Here is a 24937-nt window from a genome sequence, read left to right as displayed (position 1 = left end):
TCTCCACTTTCACTTTCATCAACAGGCTGTTTAGTTCCTCTTCACTTTCTGCCATAAGGGTGGTGTCATCTGCATATCTGAGGTTACTGATATTTCTCCCGGCAATCTTGATTCCAGTTTGTGTTTCTTCCAGTCCAGCGTTTCTCATGATGTACTCTGCACATAAGTTAAATAAACAGGGTGACGATATACAGCCTTGACGTACTCCTTTTCCTATTTGGAACCAGTCTGTTGTTCCATGTCCAGTTCTAACTGTTGCTTCCTGACCTGCATACAAATTTCTCAAGAGGCAGATCAGGTGGTCTGGTATTCCCATCTCTTTCAGAATTTTCCACAGTTGATTGTGATCCACACAGTCAAAGGCTTTGGCATAGTCAATAAAGCAGAAATTGATGTTTTTCTGGAACTCTCTTGCTTTTTCCATTGCCAGCAGATGTTGGCAATTTGATCTCTGGTTCCTCTGCCTTTTCAATGTCATTAGGCATAGGGAAATGCAAATTACATGTACATCAATGCAAACTGCATGTACAAATGCAAATTACAGTGTACATCAGTGGTGGGATAAAGCCAACAGTTAATCTAATGGACAGACAAATTTCAAATGTAAGTTCAGGGTAAAGAGAAGCACAAAATAATATATAGTATCAAAGCATTCATGTGCATTTTAAAACTCTTTATTTTGGAAAACTTTTATACTTACAGAAAAGTCACAAACATAGTAGGGTTCTCCCATACCCAGTTTCCCCTAATGCTACATTTTACACAGCACAATTATCGAAACTAAAAAATGAACATTAGTATAATATTCACACTACAAACTTTACTTGAATTTTACTAGTTACTCCCATTAATGTCTATTTTTGGCTCCAGAATCCAGCTTAAGATCCAGTCTTAGTCATCACATCTCCTTAGTCTTCTCCAATCAGTGCCATTTCATGTTTCTCATGACCTTGACAGTTTCAAAGGGAACTACTCAGTTGCTTTGAGAACATCTCTCAATTTAGGTTTGTCTGATGTTGTCCCCCCTTTTTTTAAATAAATTCTTTAAAAAAAATTGTATTTATTTTGGCTGTGCCGGGTCTTCACTGTTGCTTGTGCTCTTCTCTAGTTGTTGTGAGTGGGGGCTACTGTCTAGTTGCAATGCACAGGCTTCGCACTGCAGTGCTTCTCTTGTTGCGTAGAACAGCCTCTAGGTGTGTGGACTTTAGAAGCAGCAACTCCTGGGCTCTAGAGCACCAGCCTAATTGCTCTGAGGCATGTGGGATCTTCCTGGGTCAGGGATCAAACCTGTGTCTCCTGCATTGGCAGGTAGCTTCATTACAACGGAGCCATCAGGGAAGCCCTGATGTTTTCTCTTGATAAGATTGAGGTTATGCATTCCAGGCAAGAACATTGTGTAAGTGTTCTGCTTTTCTCAAGTCATGTATCATGTTTGGAGGCACATGATGTCACTATGTCTTAATACTAGTGATGGTAAACGTATCATTGAATATTGACAGTGTTTGCTAGGTTTCTCACTGTAAAGTTACTATTTTTTCCTTTCTTAGAAGAGATACTTTGAGACTATGCACATACCCTGTTTCTCTTCAAATTTTGAACTTCTGAGCACCCATCAGTGGATCTGGCCTGTAACAATTACTTTGTAGTGTTCTGATACTGATTTTCTATCTATTCATGTTCAACTTTTGAAGACAAAAAGAAGACAAAAAAAAAAAAGAAAATACTACACACTATTTGTAGACAGACATACGTAAAGGTATGGATGCTAGATTGAAAGAACCTTATAAACTGTTGACAGAGGCTAATGTTTTCATTTAACATTGTTAGAAATCTGAAAGAAGGCTTTAGTAAACGAAAGCAGTGGCTCTCAAACTTTACTACAGATTGGAATAACCTAGGAACCTTTAAACACTATTGATTTCTGGCTTCTACTACCAGACATCTAACGTAATCAGTATGGGTGTGACATGGGCATAGCAATTTTTAAAAGTCTTCTCTAATGCGCAGCAGAGATTGGAAACCACTGACCTAACGTAAACAAGATATTTGTGGAGATACCAGTAATTCATGATTTAAATATGAAAGAACACAGGTTTTACAGTTGAGTAAGCACTCAACTGTATTTTTTTTTTAAGTGTCAAAAATTAACATTCACCTTGAAAAAAGTGTCATGCTACTACAAAGCTGAAAGATTAGGGGTAAAAATGATGACTTCAAAAAATCAGAGTAGTCAAGGCATTGCTGTTGTTGCTGTTAAGTCCCTTCAGTCGTGTCCAGACTCTGTGCAACCCCATAGACGGCAGCCCACCAGGCTCCCCATCCCTGGGATTCTCCAGGCAAGAACACTGGAGTGGGTTGCCATTTCCTTCTCCAATGCATGAAAGTGAAAAGTGAAACTGAAGTTGCTCAGTCGTGTCCGACTCTTAACGACCCCATGGACTGCAGCCTACCAGGCTCCTCCGTCCATGGGATTCTCCAGGCAAGAGTACTGGAGTGGGGTGCCATTGCTTTCCCCGAGTCAAGGTATTAATTCCTTACAAATTCCACTCACTGAAAACAGGCAGAATGTAATACTTTAAACCATACCATACCAGAAATCACTTTGCCCTGAAGTGGCTTTTGTGTAGTCTTTGAATAGATTAATATTGATTAAAAAATAGCAAATGCATTGTCTCATACACACAGATTTACATTGGATTAAAAATAGTAAATGCATTGTCTCACACACACACACACAGACTTACATCGGATTAAAAACAGTAAATGCAATGCCTCTCTCTCACACACACACACATATACACACACAGACTTACATTGGATTAAAAATAGTAAATGCATTGTCTCACACACACACCCCTAGGTACCATATTAGATACAAATACTAGAAGTGGAGTAGGAACAGGGAGCAGTGATTTAAGTACAGTAAACATTTCCTAAATATTCAAACACCAAAAACGGATATTTAGATTTTAACTGTTTTAGTTTTCAGTTTACGTATTTTGCTGGAGACAGCAACAGCTTTTTAAAGATAAAAAGTGAAACACACTCTATGTTAAAACTTTCCTTTGGGAATAAGGATTAGGCTACACCTCAAATAACCAAACACCTCAAATGACCAAAACTGTACAAACCTTCGGTATTTGCAATTCCTCATCTTTAACGATCTCGATTTACCAAGATCTGTACATAACACATTTAGTGCCTATCAGGTGATAACACAGCCAAGGAAAACAAGTACAAGTGAAGAGGGAAGTTTAAGAGCTACCATTTTTCCCCACAAGAAAAATTCTCTTAAAAGGCAATACGAGGGTCTTTTCTGTAAGCAACGCTTTCTACTTCATTGCAATTTCGGTCCAATGTTGTCCTCAATCACTGCTATATTATACAACCAATAGCCAAGGCAACATGAAAAGTCTAAAAACAGAGATACCGAACGGTTCTAAATTCTCTTACCAATGTGACGACACTTGGCAAAACCGCCACCCGCGGACGCCGTCGAGACTGGGCTAGGTGTCCACTGGAAGGACGTTAAAGCGGTCTTGAATATTTGTCCGCTTTCTGGGAACGGATCAGTCGGTTTCGAGGCAGATTTGTTCCCCGGGACGACGGAGAAAAGAACCGAGAGTCGCAGACGGCTCTCGCCTAGGCAGCTGCCAGCACAGACGGGCGGCTCCAGCCTTGGCTAGCGCGACCGGCACACCGCCTTCCTGACAATCGCACAGCGCGCGCGCCGCCGGGGACCGTTGACGCGCCTGCGTACCGCGGCCCCAAAGTCTCTCGCTCCGCCCACCAAGGAGCAACCGTCATAAGGGAGCCGCCACTTCCGCGGGCGCATGCGCACTGGCACGTCGGGCGCGTGCGCAGCGCCGGCTCTTTCCCGGCTGGATCTTCGGTGGCTCACGCTCCTCCTCCTGCTCTTCACCGCCCCGCCTCGGCCCGCCGCGGCCCGGTACCAGCGTGTGGTCCCGCCAACGGAGCCGTCCGTGCCTCGTGCTCCCAGGACTGCGGTGCTGCGCGCTCGTGGTGCGTGGCACTACTCATGGCGATGGATCGAGTGAACGCGCTGTGCGAGCAGCTGGTGAAAGCGGTGACGATCATGATGGACCCCAGCTCCACCCAGCGTTACCGGCTAGAAGCCCTCAAGGTACTTGAGTTCTGGCGACCCGGGCTTGCCCCGAGACCCTCCCCCAGCCTCAGCAGTCCCGGCGCAGCCCACGACGCTGGCCGTCTCCCGCCCACGCGGCCCCTGGACCTCGGTCCCAACCCCGGGGGGCCCTCCCCCTTGCAGCTCTCCGCGCCTCTTCCCACTCCCCGCCTTCTTTGCTCGCCGCGCCTACCCTTTTCCCGGGACCCTCTGGTCCCTGCCTCTAGCCGTCTCTTCTCACCGACACTCCCCACTGCCCTCTCCTCCCCCTCTCCCCGCTTCTGTTTACTCTTTTCCGCACCACGATCCCCTCCACAGCTGGCTGAACCCAGTTTATTCCCCTAACCCCCACATTCCTGCATCCCATCTCCTTCCCGTGGAGCACGTGTCCAACCCGTCCCCAACATCGGCCACATTCTTTATAGTCTCCCTCACTAAACGTTTTCCTGCTGACACACTCTCCTGACTCGCCCTAACCGAGCTCCAGCCTCTCTAGTGCCCTTTTACTTACATCCCTACACTTCTCCCTAACCCACTTCTGTGTCTTGGATATTTCTGGCTTAATTCTCAACCCCCCACCCCCATGTTTTACTGTGTGATATTCTTAGACTATTTTGCGCAAAGCTGAACTTCTACCACTTATTTTGCATTTTAGCAAGGGGTGGTTTCCTGAAAGTAGTTTTCTTGACTGCCAGATTCTCTACTACTGAGACTGCTTCTTGTGTAAATTAGGAAAGCTAACACAAAACAAATGGGGATGCTAATACGATTTGAGTTTATTCCCCCATCAAACAATGTATGTGGGCAATGAGAAATGACCACTGGAACAGTACTGTGTGTGTTTTAAGAGATGTAACTTCATGAAGCAGAGTGAGCATCACTTGGAGGAAGTTTTACAATGTATAGATGTATGCCATAGGATTTGCAATCAGAAGTATTTGGGTTCTGTTTGTTGTTTTACTATGAAATAGCATAAGTAGAATGCTATAATGATCTTGTGTATACCTATCACCTAAACTCATATGAAATAACATAAGTAGAATGCTGTAATGATCTTGTGTATACCTATCACCTAAACTCAGCAGTTGTAAAGACTTCCACATTTGCTTTATTCCTCCCCCAACCAAAGGTTTTTAACCCTAGTAATTGTCATTTCACCCCCATGTGCTTCACGGGTTTATCTCTAACAGTTTTTTACTCATATAGGTCATGTTATTTATTTTTTCCAACACTAATTGGCCATTGCACTGGAACTATCAAAGTGAAAATAATCCTTTATATAATATTTATCTAAATTTTGCCACTTAAAACAATAGCTCAGGTTGGAGTTCTGTTTTTTTCCTAGTCCCACTTTCTCTTGGCTCCTAAGGGAAACACTAACTTTTCTTTTTTTCAGTTTTGTGAGGAGTTTAAAGAAAAGTGCCCTGTCTGTGTCCCCTGTGGTTTGCGGTTGGCTGAGAAAACACAAATTGCCATCGTCAGACATTTTGGCCTTCAGATCCTGGAACACGTTGTCAAGTATGTGAGAGAGCAAATCTTTATTTCTTATATAACTCTTAGAGATAGTCTTTAGGTGAGTAGAAAAGAGCAATCCCCAGGCAGAAAGGAATGCTTCCTAGAGGTCATCACAGCCTATTGGGAGCTCTCATACAGAACTTAACCTTTCCCTAGTTTCTTCATCTGTGTAAAGTGCATGGTACATACTAAGCACTCTGCAAAAATATTAGCTCACATCACTTAGCATTTATTGAGCTCCTAATATATGCCCACCAATCTCAGAGTCTTTTTATAATAATGTGGTGTACAGGTAAATAAATACCTGATTAGACACTAGAAAGACACTGCCTTTAATTTATTTTTCCTTAAGTTTTGAGTGTGCATGGCAGGATTCTAACCAGGATTATATGAGAATAACTAAAAACCTGTTCTAACTTGAGTCTCCTACTCCTACTGTGTATCTGAAGAATCCATCAGCTTTTAAGATTTAGTCACAGTTTTTCTGGAATTGTGTTGTTATTACCTTCTAAGCCTAAAATAGTTAGATAGCATCACTGACTCAGTGGGCGTGAATTTGAGCAAACTGCGGGAGATGAAGGACAGGGAAACCTGGTGTGCTGCAGTCCATGGAGTTGCAAAGAGTCAGACACAACTTAGTGACTGAACAAAGCAAGTCTAGAAAGGGAGTCAGTACTATCAGATTCTAGTTTCTGAAAACCAACTACATTGTTGTAGTTGTCCCAGAGATGTATTTGCTTATGGTCTGTCAATAAAATCAAGGGGGAAAGCTCATCTGTGCACAGATCCTACCTGAATTCTAATTAATGGGTCACTGTCTATATTTAACTCTTTTTGCTTTTAGCATTTTGATTAAATGTGGACTGTTTCTGTCCATTTTTTGAAGGATACAAAATCCACAGTAGAATTTCTGAGTAAAATCACCAGCATAATTTTAACATAGGAATCAAAGCTAGTCTCTCCTGAAGAGAAGGCTTCTAATGTTGCTCTGTTGACTTTATACATTTTGGTGGCCAGGTTTCGATGGAACAACATGTCTCGATTGGAGAAGGTCTATCTGAAGAACAGTGTCATGGAGCTGATCGCAAATGTAAGGAATGGTTGATTGGAAGACTTGGGTTTACGAGGTAGTTTAGACAAAGTGTGACTTTTCCAGTGTAGCATTTGTGTAACAATTCACGGGTTCTACATAATATTAAATATTTATATAATATTAAATGTTACCTTCAAATTAAAAAGAACCAGCATCACTGGAAATCACAGTTCATCCCATTTACTTGGTTTAATTAATCCTTTATGTGTTGACTTCTGTTTTTTAAATTATGAAGACAGGGTAGAGATAAGTAAACATTTTTAACAAATGAATAAAAGTCTTAGATTAATCAGTTATAGATTAGATTGCACTTTGCTGTTTCCTTTTATTTTAAACTGAATTATTTTATGTTACTAGCAATAAAAAAATAGGCTAAATGAGTTTATTTTGGGAGTTCGACTATAACTGTACAAACACATTTAGAATCCACAGCCTTTATGTTCTTTTTAACAAAGGACATGAAAAGGGGAATTCATGTCCTTTTCATCCCCAGAGTCTAGTGTCTTTGATAGAAAAAAAAAAACTCCCTTCAAAATTATTAACTGAGCTACCTAGAATTTATATTTTGTTAGTTCTGGGGAGATGTGATAGAAATCTTAATCCATTAAACTTGATACCAGACTTGAGAAGAGAGTCCCAATAATGGTCTTCCTGTGTCTTCTCAACCTAGAACTGTTAGGAAAATATTCAGTTGCTCCTGAATCTCTCACTTTATCAGCCTTTCAATGTATTCCTTATTTCCATACTCTTCTACTCTGGCCCTCATACAAAATGAAACAATAAGAAAGTCTCTTCAGTTTGTAAAGAACAGTGATGTCTTCCTTGCTCCATGTGACAGCCATTTTATTAGCTGATGCAACCCTCTGTTAAGCTTTAAGAGGGAAGAATGATCAGTGAGAATGCAGGACAGGTGACTCAGACATGGAGAACAGGTTGGTTGGTTTAGTTTGAAAGTAGGCCTGCTCCTAAGTTTTCTACACTCTTACAGCCCAGTTTTTTCCTTTGAATTCAGTCTTGCAAACCTCTTGATGTCACTTATTCTTTTGCAGGGAACACTGAACATTTTGGAAGAGGAGAACCATATTAAAGATGTTCTGTCTCGAATTGTAGTAGAAATGATCAAGCGGGAGTGGCCACAGCACTGGCCTGACATGCTAGTAGAATTGGACACTCTTTCCAAACAAGGGGTATGCAGTACAGCTGTATCAATTCAGGGTTTTGTTTTTGTTTGCTCTTCTGAGTTTTTCTGGTTTGTCTGTCCTGTCAGCAGAAAAGAGCCTTGGGTCATATTTATGATGCAAAACGTTTTCACAATATTGTAAATCAACTATACATACCCCAATTTTAAAAAAAGCATATTTAACTACCTTCTTTCTGTTGGTGTAGGAAACGCAGACTGAATTAGTGATGTTCATTCTTTTGCGGCTGGCAGAGGATGTAGTGACCTTTCAGACACTACCCCCTCAAAGACGAAGGGATATCCAGCAAACATTAACCCAGAACATGGAAAGAATCTTCAGTTTTCTCCTTAACACACTTCAAGAAAATGTAAACAAGTACCAACAAGTGGTAAGGGATACCGGTTATATCCCCCACCTTTCATCAAGTTCTGTTTTCTGATATGAGTGGGTTTGTGTGTGTTTTGAAGTTAATCCTGCAGCAAGGAATTAGGGTGTTCAGGTCAGTAAAAGAAAAGGCTATTTCATAAGCAAAACAGAAAGATGACAGGAAAAACTGGAATTAATTTTCTAGGAGGTTCAAGTCAGTGAGTTCCGAACATACTAGAAAAAATAATTCCCTTTTTAGTAAGAAAATTCCTGAGATAGTGTAAAAATGAAGCTAAATTTTTTAAAGTTTAGTACAGTGGTTCTCAGTGGGAGGGCAGTTTTGCCATCCAGGTTGTCACACCTAGGGGCTGCTGCTGACATCTAGTGGGTAGAGGCCAGGCATGCTGCTGAAGATCCTGTAGTGCCCAGAACAGTTTTCCATAATAAAGAATTATCTGACCCAAAATGTCAATAGGATTGAGGTTTCAGAACCCTAATCTAGACTCCTCATACATGTTTATTTCACACAAATAGCATTCATTAAGATTCATTATTTTTTCTGCCTTCAGCAGCTTCCTAAAGTTTATTTTGAGAGCTCTGGAATACTAACACAAATGATAAGACAAAGTATTGTTAGCTGTCAGGGTAGGGAGACACAATGAGTATCTAATATTATGCTGTATACTTTTTCATGCTTTACATGTTACTTAATCCTCAAAAACAACCCCGAGTCGAAAACTATTGTCTCCATATTATGGATAAAGAAACCAATTTTCAGAGAGTAATTATTGAAGATCCCCTGATTAATGATTGTGGGGAATTCAAGCCCCATCCTTTTTACTAGAATGGACTCTTTCCCCCAAAATACCTCCCCAGGATTTTTCAAAAGAAAATATCAAAAGTATTTTAATTGAAAAAACCTATGTGTATTGAGGGTGAAAGAGGTATTATTTTTATTTCCCCTAGGAGATTTAATCCCTAAGAGAAATGAACAAATTATGAATGCTTTGATGCCCTAGACATCTAGCCAGTATGCTAGAGCAGGGTGACACAAGTTAGAAAAACATCCACTGGTGTTTTTCGTTAGCCTCAGTTTCTGTTTTGTCCATCTGTTAAACCAGGCTCCCAGGACCAGAGCATACCCAGGGACGTTTCTCATACCTGCAGCTTCTTATTGGCTCGTAGTTCCTTCTCTGCTTCCATCCTTTCCCCTGCCCTGGGCAGTAGGCTGAATGGTGAACTAGGATGGGATGTAGGCTCACTCTCCCTGTCTGTCCCCTGGCCCTGCACTCGTTCCAGGGGCAGAATAGGATCCGAATGGGAATGCAGGCTTGTGGGAGTAGAGGGTCAAGGCTGGCCTGGGCTGTTGCTGCCTGGATCCCTTTTCCTTCTTGGGCAGCATCAGTAGATACTGGTGAAAGGTACTACTGGTACTACTGGTGAAATTGTACTACTCATCTCTGTCCCATTAACACCCGTCCTTGATCACCGCTGGTGAAGGCTTAATACTTGTTCTTTGTTAGAAAAAATACCTTTTGAAAGTTGAAAAAAAGAATTATAAAACAAATCTTTTCTGATGCTGATGGTGGTAAGTTTTCAAGTACTTCAGGAGTTGCTACTCCTGCTTATAAAATTATAAATTGTTTAATTTACTGAACAGACATTATTTTGGTCTATTTAGCATTTAATATTCTTTGTATATGTGGTTTTCCTACAGTTATGTCCATATATACATGGTCATAAATTGTACTACTCATTTTAATTTTGCTTCTTGCTTTTTTCCACTAACATTATATCATTTCAGTATACCTTTGCCAGTTATAATTTGTGTCTATTTTAGTATGGAAAAATTGCTAATACTTAAATTTTAACTGTTTCTTTTCATCAGTAGCAATGAAGCCTGCTTCCATTGTTCATTTGTTAGTTGTATTTCTTTGTAAACTGCGCTTTGAAACTGTCTTTTTGGATCTTAATGTTCTAATAAATTTATGTAAGCTCTTTAAATATTAACCTTCTGTCTTATTACTAAAACTAAAATAACCTGTCCTCCTCTGGAGAATATCAGTTATGTGTTCTTAGTAAAGTTGTCTTCTGTTCCAAAATTAAAAGTTGAGTCTATTTGAAAATCGTTGTTTGAGGGCCTAGATTATGGGGGTGGGAAGTTATTACACAGCCTTTTGTTCATTAAAAACATTGCGATCCTTATACTTCTTTTCTTTCAGAAGACAGATAATTCTCAGGAGTCAAAGGTAAGAGCTCTCTGTGGAGCACACGGGGATGCATACACCTGGTGGAGGGTGACCTCAGCCTTGTTTTGTTTTGTTTTTGGCCATGCTGTGCGGCTTGTAGGAGCTTCAGCTCCCCTACCAGGGATCAAGCCCATGCCCTCAGCATCGAACTCCAGAGTTCTAACCACTGGACCACCAGGGAATTCCTTCAGCCTTGGTTTGTTTGATCACTTAGCTCTGGTGAAAGGGGGTTAAAATTACAATCTCTGAGATTCTTGAAGGACATAAAAGGACCACACGTGCCAGTGCGGTCTTACTGACGGACACTGAGGCGCCATTGTCTGAGAAATGATTGTGTATCAGAAAAAACCTTTGAGTTGCCTATCAATAACTGTTGTGTGAGCAATTTTTTTCCATTGTTTTCTTTTTAGAATTAGAAAACAGAAGGAGGTTGGGTATAACCACAGCTTTCTTGCCTGTTAGTGAGGACTTAACGGTTAAGAGTTACTTCTTTTCATGCAGGCCCAAGCAAACTGTCGAGTAGGAGTCGCGGCGCTGAACACTCTGGCAGGCTACATTGACTGGGTGCCCATGAGTCACGTTACTGCTGAGAACTGCAAACTCCTGGAGGTGCTGTGCCTGCTCCTGAACGAACAGGAGCTTCAGCTGGGGGCAGCTGAGTGTCTTCTCATCGCGGTCAGCAGGAAAGTAAGTTGCCACTTCAGGCTGACTTGGATCGTCAGCCTCCGAGGGATGCCTGTGTGTGCTGCACTCCATGCTGTGGTGAAAGGCGTTTAAAGGGTTAGGTGTTTTGTTTCTTTTACTTGACTCAAGCCTTTTGCACAACAGTTTGCCGGTATTCTAGGAATCCACTGGCAGGATATACAGAGATGTATAGGGCTACATGGGTCTTGAAACATTTGTGGGTTTTGGTGCTTCACATTTGAAAAACTGTATAAATGTCATGTTAAAACTCACATAGTGTTATGTCAAAGAATTGTAGAAGGTGAGTTAACTGACTTTATAGCTGATTTAGCTAACAAATGAGATCATGACTTTTCTCCATGAAGAATGTTATGTTTAGATGTAATTTGTTTTCATATCATCATTATTACCCAGCATATTTAATTTTTATTCATCTATTTAATTGGAGCACCAACACATTTTAAAATATGTCTTATCCAGATTTCAATTTAAAGAGTTGACCTTTTTCCAGTGTTCAGTTAGCCCCAGGGCTATGTGAAAATTAGGAAGTCAGTATAGCCGTAGAAGTTGTTAGTACTTAGAAGTCTTTAGTAACATAGTTTGTATTACCTGTGTTTCCCTAAAATTGGGTCTAGGGCAAGTTGGAAGACCGGAAGCCCTTGATGGTCTTATTTGGAGATGTTGCCATGCATTATATACTCTCCGCTGCACAGTGAGTGTCTACTTTTCTATGTGATTTCTAATTTCTCTGTCATTTTTGTATCTTATTTGGATATATCCAAAGTTCCTATCTGACTGTTAGCAGTCAATCAACTGTTTTTTTGGGTTTTAAGTTTGAGCTTTATTCTAAGGACAGTGTGAAGTTCTTATGGTTTATTTTGCCGTGTCTGTGTCTGTGTGTGTGTGTGTGTGTGTTGGCTATGCTGCATCTTCATTGCAGCGTGCAGGCTTCTCTGGCTGCAATGTATGTGGGCTCTCTAGTCCAGGTATGCAGGCTTAGTTGGCATGTGGGATCTTAGTTCTCCAACCAGGAATGGAACCCATGTCCCCTGCGTTGGAAGGCAGATTCTTAATCACAGGACCACCAGGAATTCCCTGTTTTTAGAAGAAAAATCAGGCACCCTTAAGGGACTGTTTCGCCTTTTTGAAGACCTTCTGCTGGAAATAAATTGTGGCTGTTGATTTAGCACCCACTCATATTCCACCAACCTGTAAACACATTCTAGGTCCTGAAATAATGGCTTGTGCTTATTTTCTTCTAATTGCTCTGGAAAATATTAAAGCATTTCCTGATATGTGTTTCTTACCCAAGAGTCAGATAGAACTGTGTACTATAAGTAGTTCAAACTGTCACAACACCCAGTTTTCTTCCATACTCTTCACTTTTGGTGCCAAGGACAAATGAAAAGATGTGAGACACATATATATTAGTTGAACTCTCTCACTGTCCATTCTAACACAGATTTTATGATGGCTTTCTTTCCTGTGGATACTACAGGTCTGTTTTTAAGGAGGCTTGTTAATTAAATGAATAATGTGTCTTTTGGGTAGCCACTTTAGTTACTGTTTCCAAGTCCCATTTCTTAGTTCCCTAAAGATTATGACATTCCCACTGAGGTATCCCATCTCCATTAGTGCCACTGGTACTGGTTAGTAAAGCTGTAATTCAAACCAGGTGGTCAGACTGCAGAGCCAGCACCAGAAGCCAGGTGCCACACTGCCTTTCAGCATCACTAGCACCTACCTAGGTCTTTCTTACCCCGAGGCCCATGCTTTTTGCATTATAGTGTACTGCCTCCATGGCTGCTGTCCACACCAGTCCTGATTAATTCTTGTGAGTGTGAATTGTGCCACATCATTTTAGGTCAGGTTTTGCCACTAAATAAAAATTCTCTTTTTAATTTAAAGAGCTATTTGCACTCTAAAATAGCACCTAAGTGATTATTCATCTGAACTAAATGACTTGGAGAAATGAGACACCAAGTTAATGTTTTTAATACAGTCTTTTAAAAAAAGACTTTATGTTTTTTGAGCAGTTTAAGGTTCACAGAAAAATTCAGGGGAAGGTACAGAGATTTCCCATATGCTCCCTGCCCCCACACATGCACAGCCTCTCCATTATAGACCTCCCCCCACAGCAGTGATACATTTGTTAGAGTTGATGAATTTCAGTTGAGTTCAGTCTTTCAGTCGTGTCCAACTCTTTGTGACCCCATGGACTGCAGCACGCCAGGCCTCCCTGTCCATCACCAACTCCTGGAGCTTGCTCAGACTCATGTCCATTGAGTCATGATGCCGTCCAACCATCTCATCCTCTGTCTTCCCTTTCTCCTCCTGCCCTCAATCTTTCCCAGCATCAGGGTCTTTCAGATGAGTCTGTTCTTCACATCAGGTGGCCAGAGTATTGGAGTTTCAGCTTCAGCATCAGTCCTTCTAATGAATATTCAGGACTGATTTCCCATAGGATTGACTGGTTGGATCTCCTTGCAGTCCAAGGGACTCTCAAGAGTCTTCTCCAACACCACAGTTCAAAAGCATCAATTCTTCGGTGCTCAGCTTATACACAACTACTGGAAAAACCATAGCTTGAACTACATGGACATTTGTCGGCAAAGTAATGTCCTGCTTTTTAATATGCTGTCTAGGTTTGTCAAAGCTTTTCTTCTGAGGAGCAAGCATCTTTTAATTTCATGGCTGCAGTCACCATCTGCAGGGATTTTGGAGCCCAAGAAAATAAAGTCTCTCACTGTTTCCATTGTTTCCCCATCTATCTACCATGAAGTGATGGGACCAGATACCATGATCTTCATTTTTTGAATGTTGAGTTTTAAGCCAGCTTTTTCACTCCTCTTTCACCTTCATCAAGAGGCTCTTTAGTGTCTCTTTGCTTTCTGCCAGAAGGGTGATGTCATCTGCATTTCTGAGGTTATTGATATTTTTCCCGTCAGTCTTGACTCCAGCTTGTGCTTCATCCAGCCCAACATTTCACTTGATGTACTCTGCATATGAGTTAAATAAGCAGGGTGACAATATACAGCCTTGACATACTCCTTTCTCAATTTGGAACCAGTCTGTTTGTTCCATGTCCGGTTCTAACTGTTGCTTCTTGACCTACGTACAGGTTTCTCAGGAGGCAGGTAAGGTGGTATTCCCATCTCTTTCAGATTTTTCCACAGTTTGTTGTGATCCACACAGTCAAAGTCTCTGGCGTAGTCAATAAAGCAGGAGTAGGTGTTTTCTGGAACTCTTATTTTTTCTATGATCTGACAGATGTTACAACGGATGAGGAACTTACAATGACACACAGTGTGTTCTACAGCATGTTACACATATTGTGTTCTACCTTTTATGGGTACATGCTGTGGGCTTCAGCGTTATCATTATAGTGCCCTTAAAATCTTCTATGCTCTGCCCGTTCTTTCCTCTCCCACCCCAATCCCTGGCAACCACTGACCTTTTTACTTTCTCCATAATTTTGCCTTTTCTAGGATGTTGTATTGTTGTTCAGTCACCGAGTCATATCCAACTCTTTGCAACCCCATAGACTGCAGCACACCAGGCTTCCCTGTCCTTCACCAACTCCTAGATCTTTCTCAAACTCATATCCATCGAGTTGGTGATGCCATCCAACCATCTCACCCTCTGTCATCCCCTTTTCCTCCTGCCTTCAGTCTTTCCCAGCATCAGGATCTTTTCTCATGAGTTGGCTCTTTGCATCAGGTGGCCAAAGTATTGGAGTTTCAGCTTCAGCATCAGGCCGTCCAATGAATATTCGGGGTTGATTTCCTTGTGTGCTGCCTTTGCAAGTTGTTTTTTTCACTCAGGATCATGTATTTAGAGTTCCTCCATGTCTTTGATGACTTGTCAGCTCATTCCTTTTTACCACTGAATAATATTCTATTGTGTGGATGTACCAAAGTTTATCCATTCTCCTACTAAAGAGCATCTTGGTTGCTTCCAAGTTTTTGCAATCAGGAATAAGGCTTCTGTGAATATCTATATGTAGATTTTTGTGTAGAGATGTTTTCAACTCCTTTGGGTAGTTACCAAGGAGTGTGATTACTGAATCATATGGTAAGAGTATGTTTAGTTTTATAAGAAACTGTCAAACTGTCTTCCAAAGTGCCTGAACTATTTTGCATTCCCACCAGCAATGAATAAGAGTTCCTGTTGCTCTTTATCCTCCCCAGCATTTGGTGTTCTCAGAGTTACAAATTTTGGCCATTCTGATAGCTGTGTAGTGCTATCTCATTTTTGAATTTGCAATTCCCTGATAGCAGTTTGATGGGGAGCTTCTTTTCATATGTTTATTTCTAATCTGAGTATCTTCTTTGATCAGGTGTCTGTTGGCCCATTTTTTAATCAGAGTTTTTTTATTGGGTTTTAAGAGTTCTTGTGTATATTGTATAATAGTCTTTATCGAATGTGTCTTTAGTAAATATTTTCGCCCAGCCTATCACTAATCTTTTCATTCTGTCTCTGTAATAATTATTTATTGTGTATTTGTCCTTGGCCGTACTTGGACCTTCATTGCTGTGTGTGGGCTTTCTCTGGTTGTGGCAAGCAGGGGCTACTCTTCATCGCAACACACAGGCTTCTCATCTCAGTGGTTCTCTTGTTGCTTTGTACCGTATGGAATCTTCCAGACCAGGGATTGAACCTTTGTCCCCCGCCTTGGCAGGTGGATTCCCATCTACTGTAGCACCAGGGAAGTCCCTCATTCTCTTGAGTATAGTCCTTTTGATTTTGTCAGTGGTTTAAGAAGTTACTACATGCTTCCCTAGGGATCTGAGTCCTTCCTAGGTATTGCTGTCTTTTCATGCAGTTTCTTATATGCATTGTTTTGTGGAGTCATGCTTAGAGTTTACATTACTATTCCAAAATACCCCAGTACCATATAATACCCCAAATTAGGGTGCCTCTTAAAGGATGAGATTGCATTGAACCCTCTTCCTCATCGATCTTTCAGCATTTGGTTGGAGGTCTGGGGGTTGATTTTTTGTTTTTTTTCAACAGTAACAATCACCTGAAATTTGAATACTGGAGCACAGACCATATACAGTCCATTCCAGGGGAATATCTGTGGTGCTCTTGATGTGCTGCTGATCTCACTGTCCTCTCATCTCACAGGACCGCTGATGGAGGAGGCTTAGTCGAAAAACACTATGTCTTCCTGAAGAGACTCTGTCAGGTGCTGCGTGCCCTGGGCAATCAGCTGTGTGCATTGTTGGTGAGTACTTTCTGGAGCGTTTCAAGGCCATCTGAGGACAGGATTTAGAAAGTTGTATTTGTGTAAGGGGTAACACGTGTCCTTGACTTTAGCCTGAGGGAACATTGTCCTACAGATTATTTCTTATAATTCTGTAGATTAAATTATCTTAGTTGAATTTGAATGATAGAGATTTATTTAATGTCAGTTATTAATATCTATAGTAAATGTTCACATCTGTTATTCCATAAAATCAGTGTTGCTTCTCTTCATTTTGGTACTTGTAAAATTTGAGTCTACCTGTTGCCTTACCCTTTAAAAAGTCCTATTAGATCATGAAACATGGATTCAAATAAAGAACCCTTTTCCCAAATTAAAGGATATATTATTGAATCATTTTAAAAAAATCTTTAGTCTGATTGACCTGAAAATAACTCCCTTACATGTTCAAAGATCGAATGTTGGTACAGACTTTTGTACTTGATATCAGTGCCTTTTTTGGTGGCTTGAATGGCTTGAGGGGATAGAAGTTTCAGGCATAAGATGTGTACCATCAAGGGATTATTTAATAGGTTGAGTCACAGATATGTGACTAGACCAGGTCTGAAGAAATAAGTGATTTCTGAAATGAATATTCTTTTTTTTTTTTTTTTAATTTTTATTCATTTACTTGTGGCTGTGCTGGGTCTTCATTGCTGTGCAAGGGTCTTCTCTAGTAGTGGTGAGCGGGCTACTCTTCATTGCGGTGGTTTCTCTTGTTGCAGAGCACAGGCTCTAGGCGAGTGGGCTCAGTAGTTGTGGTGCACGGGTTTAGTTGCCCTGAGGCATATAGAATCTTCTTGGACCAGGGATCGAACCTGTGTCCCCTGCACTGGCAGGTGGATTCTTAACCACTGAACCAATAGACTTTAATGATGATTGAGCAGCTTTTCTGGGGTTTTGCCCTTGAAATGATGTCTTCCTTAGGCCACAAGGAAGTATAATAAAGTCCTTTCAAAACTGAAAGTTTTGAGGATATAAGTTGTCTTACTCCACTCTCCACCTTGACCTCCCCATCAGCATTATTAATATAGCGGCCTTTTTGTCCTACAGGGTGTGGATTCTGATGTAGAAATACCAGCAAACTTTGGAAAATACCTGGAATCTTTTCTTGCTTTCACAACTCATCCAAGTCAGGTAAACTTTATGGCAATAACTAATCAAAATTTTAGTCAATTAAAATCAAGTGCTATGACCTGAAATAATTAGCAGCTCACATATAAAATGTGACTCTTAAGATCCTGGGGAATTACTTTAGTGGGATTTCATTAAGAGAATTCCTGCATCTTCTTCCCAAGTTAGCTTTTGCAGTCTAGATCAGCAATTACCCCTTCAGGTAATACCATTCTGATAATGCTCAATCAGATGTGAGGTGTTTCTCAGGTAATTTGCTATTAAGCATACTTTAAATAAAAAAGTTTGATTAACTGTGTTATTACAAAATTAATTTCATCCAATCCAAGATTTTCCTTGTAGTATCATCCTGAGGTGTCTGCTTTCTTGCATAAAAGTGGTAGAGTTCAGCTCATTCTCTGGGTATTGCGCGTGACCCACAGCCTGTCTTACTTTTACTGTATGGTCCGTAGTGACCAGTCATTGCTGACGTACTCCGGTATGGACAGTTTCTGTCAAAGTATTACAGAACTTAATTTCCATGGAAAAATACAGTGGATAATTGCTGAGCTAAGTAATAGTCTTGGTTATATAAAACTTAAATCCTTAAACCGACTGTTTTTCTTTTTTTCCTTTAGTTTTTGCGCTCTTCAACTCAGATGACTTGGGGAGCCCTCTTTCGACATGAGATCCTATCCCGAGACCCTTTACTATTAGCAATAATACCAAAATATCTGCGTGCTTCTATGACTAACTTGGTCAAGGTATGCAGTGGGACCCTAAAGTGGAATGTAGGTGAATACACATCTTAAGACTTAGATGGCACCACTGACAGCCCTGTGTTGGTCACTGAGATCCTTTCCTTAGGCATATTAGTCTTTGATTCCTTAAAAAGAAAACTCGTTACTATGTCTACTCACTACTGTGTCTACTCTTTGATATTTGCGAGCACTTAGGTGCCAAGTGTTGAGCCGAGTGCTGGGAAAAAGAAGTGGTAGGATGAGAGCAGTGACGGTGACCATAAAATGTGGTCACTGCTTTTCAGAAGCTAAAAGCAGAATGGAGGGTGGAGTCAGGGCGATGTCCAAAGGAAGTGAATATCTGACTCTCTGAAGGCCAAATGAGAGTCAGGAACGTGAATGAGAAGAAAGGGAGAGTGGAAGCAGATTGCTCACTTCCTCAGTCGAGAGTTGCTTATGAACACGCGGAGGTCTCCTCGAGGCTCTTGGCAACTGACAGATACTTATTCTTGATTTATAACATCAGAGAATGGGACCCCTTCAAGGAGTCTCTTATTTCCTCAAGGGATTCAGGTAGTGCACTGTGTTCCAGATCTCTGCCGTCGTGGTCTTTGGTACTTTTTGAATGAAACACAGAGTCCCATGCTTATTCCCAGGGTTCAACATCTAAGAAGACAAATAGTCTCAATTCTACTTATTGTTTGCTGTATTCGCACTTTATTTTGAGACGTTTTTATACTCTAAGACCTTAAACTGATTTCAGAATTTAATTTTCCATAAGAAACTTGAAAGAGAGTATCAAATAAAAATGTTCTCTTTCTGCAACTCCCAGGACTATTCCAACTGGGAACAAATTGTGGACTTGGTGTAGACCAGAAGCAGTTATTTATCATAAAACCCTGAACTCATGTAAACCCTTAGCTCTTCTTAAATGAAAGATCTCTGAGCTCCTAAAATTGAAAACTCTTTCAGTGGGTCCATTTTCATTCCCTCCCCCAATTATCTTTCTGTTTCCAGATGGGCTTTCCTTCTAAAACTGACAGCCCTAGCTGTGAATACTCTCGATTTGATTTTGATAGCGATGAGGACTTCAATGCTTTCTTCAACTGTGAGTGAACTGTCCTGAAATTTTTCCCAGCAGTCTCAGCATGGCATCTAGCATTGAGTCATGGTGCATGAGCCGGGGTTCTATGTTATAGAGCCCCAAGTCTGGATGTTGTTGTCATTGTTGTTTAGTCACCAGGTCGTGTGTCTGACTCTTTTGCGACCACGTGGACTATAGCCCGCCAGGCTCCTCTGTCCATGGGATTCCCAGGCAAGAATACTGGAGTGGGTTGCCATTTCCTTCTCCAGGGCATCTTCCCAACCCAGGGATCGAACCCATGTCTCCTGCTTGGCAGGTGGATTCTTTACCACTTAGCCACCTGGGAAGTGCCCCCTCCCCAAGTGTGGACAGCAGTCTGTTTAATCTCCAGTTACACATTGGCAGAGGGCGCTGGGATTGCACTCATTCCAGGCTTGGTGTTCTCTCTTAAAATACGCACATGCACACTTTCTTTGGACATTGATGTTTAGAGATGGTAACCATATGTAAGGCACTTTGATTTTTTAAATATATTAGAATTAAATACCATGTTACTTTGTAGGTCTTTTTTTCTAAAAGAGAGAAGGAAAGCTCACAATTCCTAATTCTGTTCTAGGTTTTCTATAGGTTGGTTCCACACTTCCTCTCCCCATCTTTTTTCAGTAACAACTTTTCTGAGATCATTCATTAATCATACAGTTCACCCATTTATAGTATACAATGCAGTGGAGGTTTTTTTGTGTATTTTCAGTTTTACAGCCACAGTCCATATTAAGATGTTTTTTGATCTCACGAAACCCTGTAACCATTAGCAGTCATCTCCCGACCCTTGTATCCATCTGGAAAACCACCCATTTATTTTTCTTTATTTAACCTATTCTGAGCATCTGATATAAATGGAATCATACAGTGTATTGTCTTGATAACTGCTGTCTTTCTCTTAGTGTAATATATTAACAGTTAATCTATACTGTAATGTTTATCAGTACTTTGATCATGTAATGTTTATCATTTCTTTTATTGCCAATAATATTTCATTATATGAATATACCACATTTTATTGATCCGTTGATAGGCTGATAGATACTTGAGTTGTTTTCACTTCTTGGCTTTAAGAATCATGTTGTAACAATTGTGTACAAGTTTTTAAGTTAACGTATATTTTTGGTTTTCTAGGGTATATACCTAGGAAGGGAATTACCAGATCATATGGTAATTCCATGTTTAATGTTTTGGAGAATTGCCAGACCATTTTCTTCAGCAGTCATACCATTTTACATTTGTACCAACTTGATGTTTTAATTCCAACAGAAAGGGGAGTTTCTGTTTGGTTTGCCGCTTAGAGGATTTAGCTGGTGTGACAGCTTCTTAGAATTTATTTTGGAAAATTTCTAGATTTGTTAACAAAGCTTTAGTGAACATTTGTTAGATTCTTTCTTCAAAACAGAATCTTTTTGATTATTTTTCTCTTGGGGTGCATGAATGAATAAACGTTACCTAAGTATCTATGACACTCTGATCCTTGCTTCATGTCTTTCTCTTGGCAGCCTCTCGGGCCCAACAAGGAGAGGTAATAAGGTTAGCATGCCGTTTGGATCCCAAGACTAGCTTCCAGATGGCTGGGGAGTGGCTGAAGTATCAGCTCTCAACTTCTATTGACCCTGGCTCCATGAACTGTAAGACTTTTTTTGTTTTCTCCCCCCAAACATTAGTGAAGTATTTTATCAAAACTGCGTAGAAATAAACCTCTGAGCCCCATCTATATCAATACATTATGATAGTAGTGTTCAGAAATAGCTTTGCTCACTGCCCATTCCCATCCTAGAGAGTGAGCCTTTTCATTGGAAAACACAGAGAAGACAGATGTAATGCAGATTGTAATTCTGTTTTAATTAGGGTAAAACCATGACCCTGTCAGTTTTGCCTTCATTTTTCCTTTCTAACAGAGTCAACCAGTTGTTTATTGTTCATTTTACTACTTCACCTCAGGCACCGTCTTAACAACATGTCTCAACCTAACTTTTTAAAGCTATTCAACAAAGTTTTTGCATAGCATTTCTCTTAAACTAGAAAAGAATGGCTTGTTATGTTCAGCAGGAGCAGTGCAGGGGTTTCCCATATTGCTCAACTCCCCTCCAAGTCTTTGGGAAATGTCACTTTATGTAAAATCAAAATAAGCCCCCCCTACCCAAAAGCGTAGGGCAGGTAACTTTTCTGTATCTGCTGTCTGTCATCTTATGAATGCATGCGGGGGGCGAGAGGGTTTTAAGGGAAGGGTTTAAGTCACTGCTTTGGAAAAGCTCCATGCTATGATCAGTGAGCAAGTACACTAGGTACTTGACGTTCATGGGACATTCAGTTTTGTGTATTCGCAATTTATTCTGAAGGTCCCTGGTATCTATTAGTAGCTTCAGTATTCACGGAGGCCTGAACAGGTTGTGTAGCAAGATGAAGCTAGTAAATGTGAGCACTGTGCAGCAGCAGGAAAAGTAATTTGGGATTCCTTTGGCCTGTGCCGTGCTGTTTGAGTGATGTGCTTCGATGATACTTGTGAATTTGGAGGGGGCACCATTATCTGCACACAGCCCTTGTAGTTGTCATGAGACTGCTGGATGTGAAGCAGAGTTTTGTATCTTAATTATCAGTTCCTTGTTGGAGGGATTCCTTATGGTTTAGATATCTTTATTTAGATTCCCATGGACAGATTATAAAGGGGAAGGAAGGGGAAATTAATATTTCTCAATTGTCTAATTGGCCAGGCACTGGTTTTGATGATTATGTGTATATTCTCATTCAGTAGTCAAACTGGTTTTGCAGACAAGGCTCACAGAGGTAAATCTAGATAGCTTATTTTTAGAGGTGGAAGCAGGATAAGGACCCCTTTCTGCTTTTCATCGTTTTCTTTTCCCTGGCTGAGCAGGGTTAGATTATCCTGTTCCTTCAACTGTGAAATTACCTAGTGGTTTCTGAGGCCCCACTGGCTCGATGTCTTCTGTGATCCTATAGTGCTTGTGTGTGTGTATGTGTGTATGTGTCTTTAAAATCCTCTTCTCCCACAGCTGGAACTGGAGAAAGCAGCCTCTGCTCCATATTCTCACCATCATTTGTGCAGTGGGAAGCCATGACCTTTTTTTTGGAAAGTGTGATCAACCAGATGTTTCGAACGCTAGACAAAGAAGTAAGTGCTTGTTTCCCACGCTGGTTGCATAATAATTTTGATCTTTTTAAAGCTGGTAGGGAGATAGGAAAATATGTGAATGTGCATCTCACAGAAGAGGAAACTGAGATTCAGAGAAGGTGAATAACGTATTCAAGGTCAAATAGTTAAGAAATAGCAGAGTTGGGACCAGGTAGGTCTCTCTGACTCTTAAGCCCTGCAGGGTTTAGTGTTCATTTTTACATAATAAGATAAGCCTGACAGTACAGTAAACCACAAGCAGGATAACAATTACAGGGAGGCCTTGAATAGATAGAAGCCTTGAATCGGAAAATCTGGAGAGATAATTATCATTAGGATTTATGGTAATTACCTTTTCAGTTTATGGCAGATCCGCCAGAAATTCATGATGGCTGAGCTGCGTCCCTGTTTGCTAAGTAATCTGATTAAGTAGATCTTGCTTTTCTATACTTGATGTCACCTATCACCCATCTCTTATAGTGTTAAAGGGAATTATAGAATTATCTGGATAACAGCATATACTGTATTAACTACATTAATTAGATTAAAGTAATTGGATCACTTGTTTGAGGGGTAATCATTTTAACCTGCTTCCCTGGTGGCTCAGAGATTAAAGCGTCTACCTGCAATGCGGGAGACCTGGGTTCAATCCCTGGGTCTGGAAGATCCCCTGGAGAAGGAAATGGCAACCCACTCCAGTATTCTCGCCTGGAGAATCCCATGGACGGAGGAGCCTGGTAGGCTACAGTCCACGGGATCACAAAGAGTTGGACACGACTGAGCGACTTCACTTCATCTTAACCTAGTGTGTTCTAGGTTAGTTGTCGAATCTGAGTCCCTTAACGATAAGTGAGATTTATTGCTTTTTCACATAAATGGCATATTAACAAATTAGATGTTAGGATCATTGACTTCATCTGCTTTTACATCACTTCAATTAGAAATGATGGCTTTCTGAGTTTGTTCGGTTTCCAGTAGTAGGTGATGCTGCAGCCCTAATAATGGCAGCATCATTTATGAAAATTTTAATAACATGGTGTAATGCTTAGATTGTTTTAAGGGTTAAGAAGCAGTATATAAAACCATATTTGGCGGCCGTAATTATAGAGTGTGAAGGAAATTTAACAGAAGCGGTTTCAGTTCTTGCAACCTCATTTAATGTCTGTATCCAGGAAATTCCTGTTACTGATGGAGTAGAGCTATTGCAGATGGTTCTGAACTTTGACACCAAGGACCCCCTCATCCTGTCCTGTGTCCTCACTAACGTCTCAGCACTGTTTCCATTTGTCACCTACAGACCAGAGTTCCTGCCCCAGGTCTTCTCTAAGGTAAACTCCCCCTCCTTTGTAAACTTTATTTTGCCATTTCTAAGCTAATTATTTTTGTAATTGTTTGTATAAATATATGAGATAAGCTAAAAAACAGTTGTTTATTCAATTATCAAATATTTACTCTGTACTTACGGTGGAGCAGGAACCGTGCTAGAAGGAAAGCCTTGTCCATAAGCACCTCTCTGTTTGGAGAGAAAACGCACACAGACAGGTGTGGTACCTCCGTGGCATTGCAGTTAGTAGACGTGTGCACTGGGAAATGGAGGAGTACCTGAAGGAGGAGGTGTCAGCGTGTGCTGGCAGGTTGGGAGGAGATGTGTAAGAGGAAAGTTTCTGGGGTCCAGTTTAGGTGATTAGTGAGAGTTGGAGTCCCACCTGAGTGAGAGTATTGGACCAGGAGGAGGGTAGGAGTAAGGAAAAGAAGGGGTGAGCTCTGTTTTGCAAGACTAGGTTTGAAGTATACATACAGTTTCTAGGTGGAGATGTGTCACACCAAATTGGCTATTTGAGATTAAGTCTAGACTCAGAGAATTAACGAGATAAAATTAAGGCATAGCCGTGATAGAAATGCCAACAGTATAGACAGTCTGTGTGCTTAGTGACTCAGTCGTGTCTGACTCTTCGCGACCCCATGGACTGCGGCCCACCAGGCTCCTCTGTCCATGGGGATTCTCCAAGCAAGAATATTGGAGTGGGTTGCCATGCCCTCCTCCACAGTGGAGATGAAACCTTAGCAAAGGAAATGTATGTGGAGTTGGACATGGCCTTAAGCAGAGAATCCTGGTGATCACCATTGAGGGAGGAGCCCTCAAAGAAGAAGAAAGGGATGACCAGAGAGAAAATGTGTTACCAAGTCCAGAAGAACTTCAGACTTCTAAACAGACTCATTTGTTGCTGCGGAAATTCTCTTAAGAATTGGAAAATGTCCATTGAGTTCCTCGATCAGACCTTTGTTAGAGTACTCCATCACAGTGACTAGGGCAGCAGTTCCACCACACTGGATTCAGTGGG

The 24937-nt window shown here is 40.9% G+C and overlaps 2 protein-coding genes across 2 annotated transcripts in view; one reads left to right on the top strand and one right to left on the bottom strand.

Annotated features, from left to right (window-relative positions):
* POLH (DNA polymerase eta) overlaps positions 1-3760 on the bottom strand; it is a 29206-nt gene extending 25446 nt beyond the window's left edge. Inside the window, exon 1 of the mRNA XM_027525325.1 lies at positions 3454-3760. The gene's annotated coding sequence lies outside the window, so the exon portion shown is untranslated. The remainder of the gene's footprint in view (positions 1-3453) is intronic.
* A 96-nt stretch (positions 3761-3856) lies between these two features.
* Positions 3857-24937, top strand: part of XPO5 (exportin 5) — a 45034-nt gene continuing 23953 nt past the window's right edge. The window contains exons 1-15 of the mRNA XM_027525324.1: positions 3857-4144; positions 5541-5662; positions 6677-6749; positions 7802-7939; positions 8139-8321; positions 10522-10548; positions 11050-11235; positions 11868-11944; positions 16363-16462; positions 17534-17617; positions 18232-18357; positions 19351-19441; positions 20965-21093; positions 22477-22595; positions 23768-23923. Of these exons, the coding sequence (XP_027381125.1) occupies positions 4040-4144; positions 5541-5662; positions 6677-6749; positions 7802-7939; positions 8139-8321; positions 10522-10548; positions 11050-11235; positions 11868-11944; positions 16363-16462; positions 17534-17617; positions 18232-18357; positions 19351-19441; positions 20965-21093; positions 22477-22595; positions 23768-23923 (1716 nt within the window). The 5' untranslated portion in view covers positions 3857-4039. The remainder of the gene's footprint in view (positions 4145-5540; positions 5663-6676; positions 6750-7801; positions 7940-8138; positions 8322-10521; positions 10549-11049; positions 11236-11867; positions 11945-16362; positions 16463-17533; positions 17618-18231; positions 18358-19350; positions 19442-20964; positions 21094-22476; positions 22596-23767; positions 23924-24937) is intronic.

The sequence above is a fragment of the Bos indicus x Bos taurus genome, chromosome 23, assembly GCF_003369695.1.
Source record: "Bos indicus x Bos taurus breed Angus x Brahman F1 hybrid chromosome 23, Bos_hybrid_MaternalHap_v2.0, whole genome shotgun sequence".
Classification (NCBI taxonomy): domain Eukaryota; kingdom Metazoa; phylum Chordata; class Mammalia; order Artiodactyla; family Bovidae; genus Bos; species Bos indicus x Bos taurus.
Note: the sequence above shows the minus strand (reverse complement) of the source record. Positions and strands in the feature narration are given on the sequence as shown.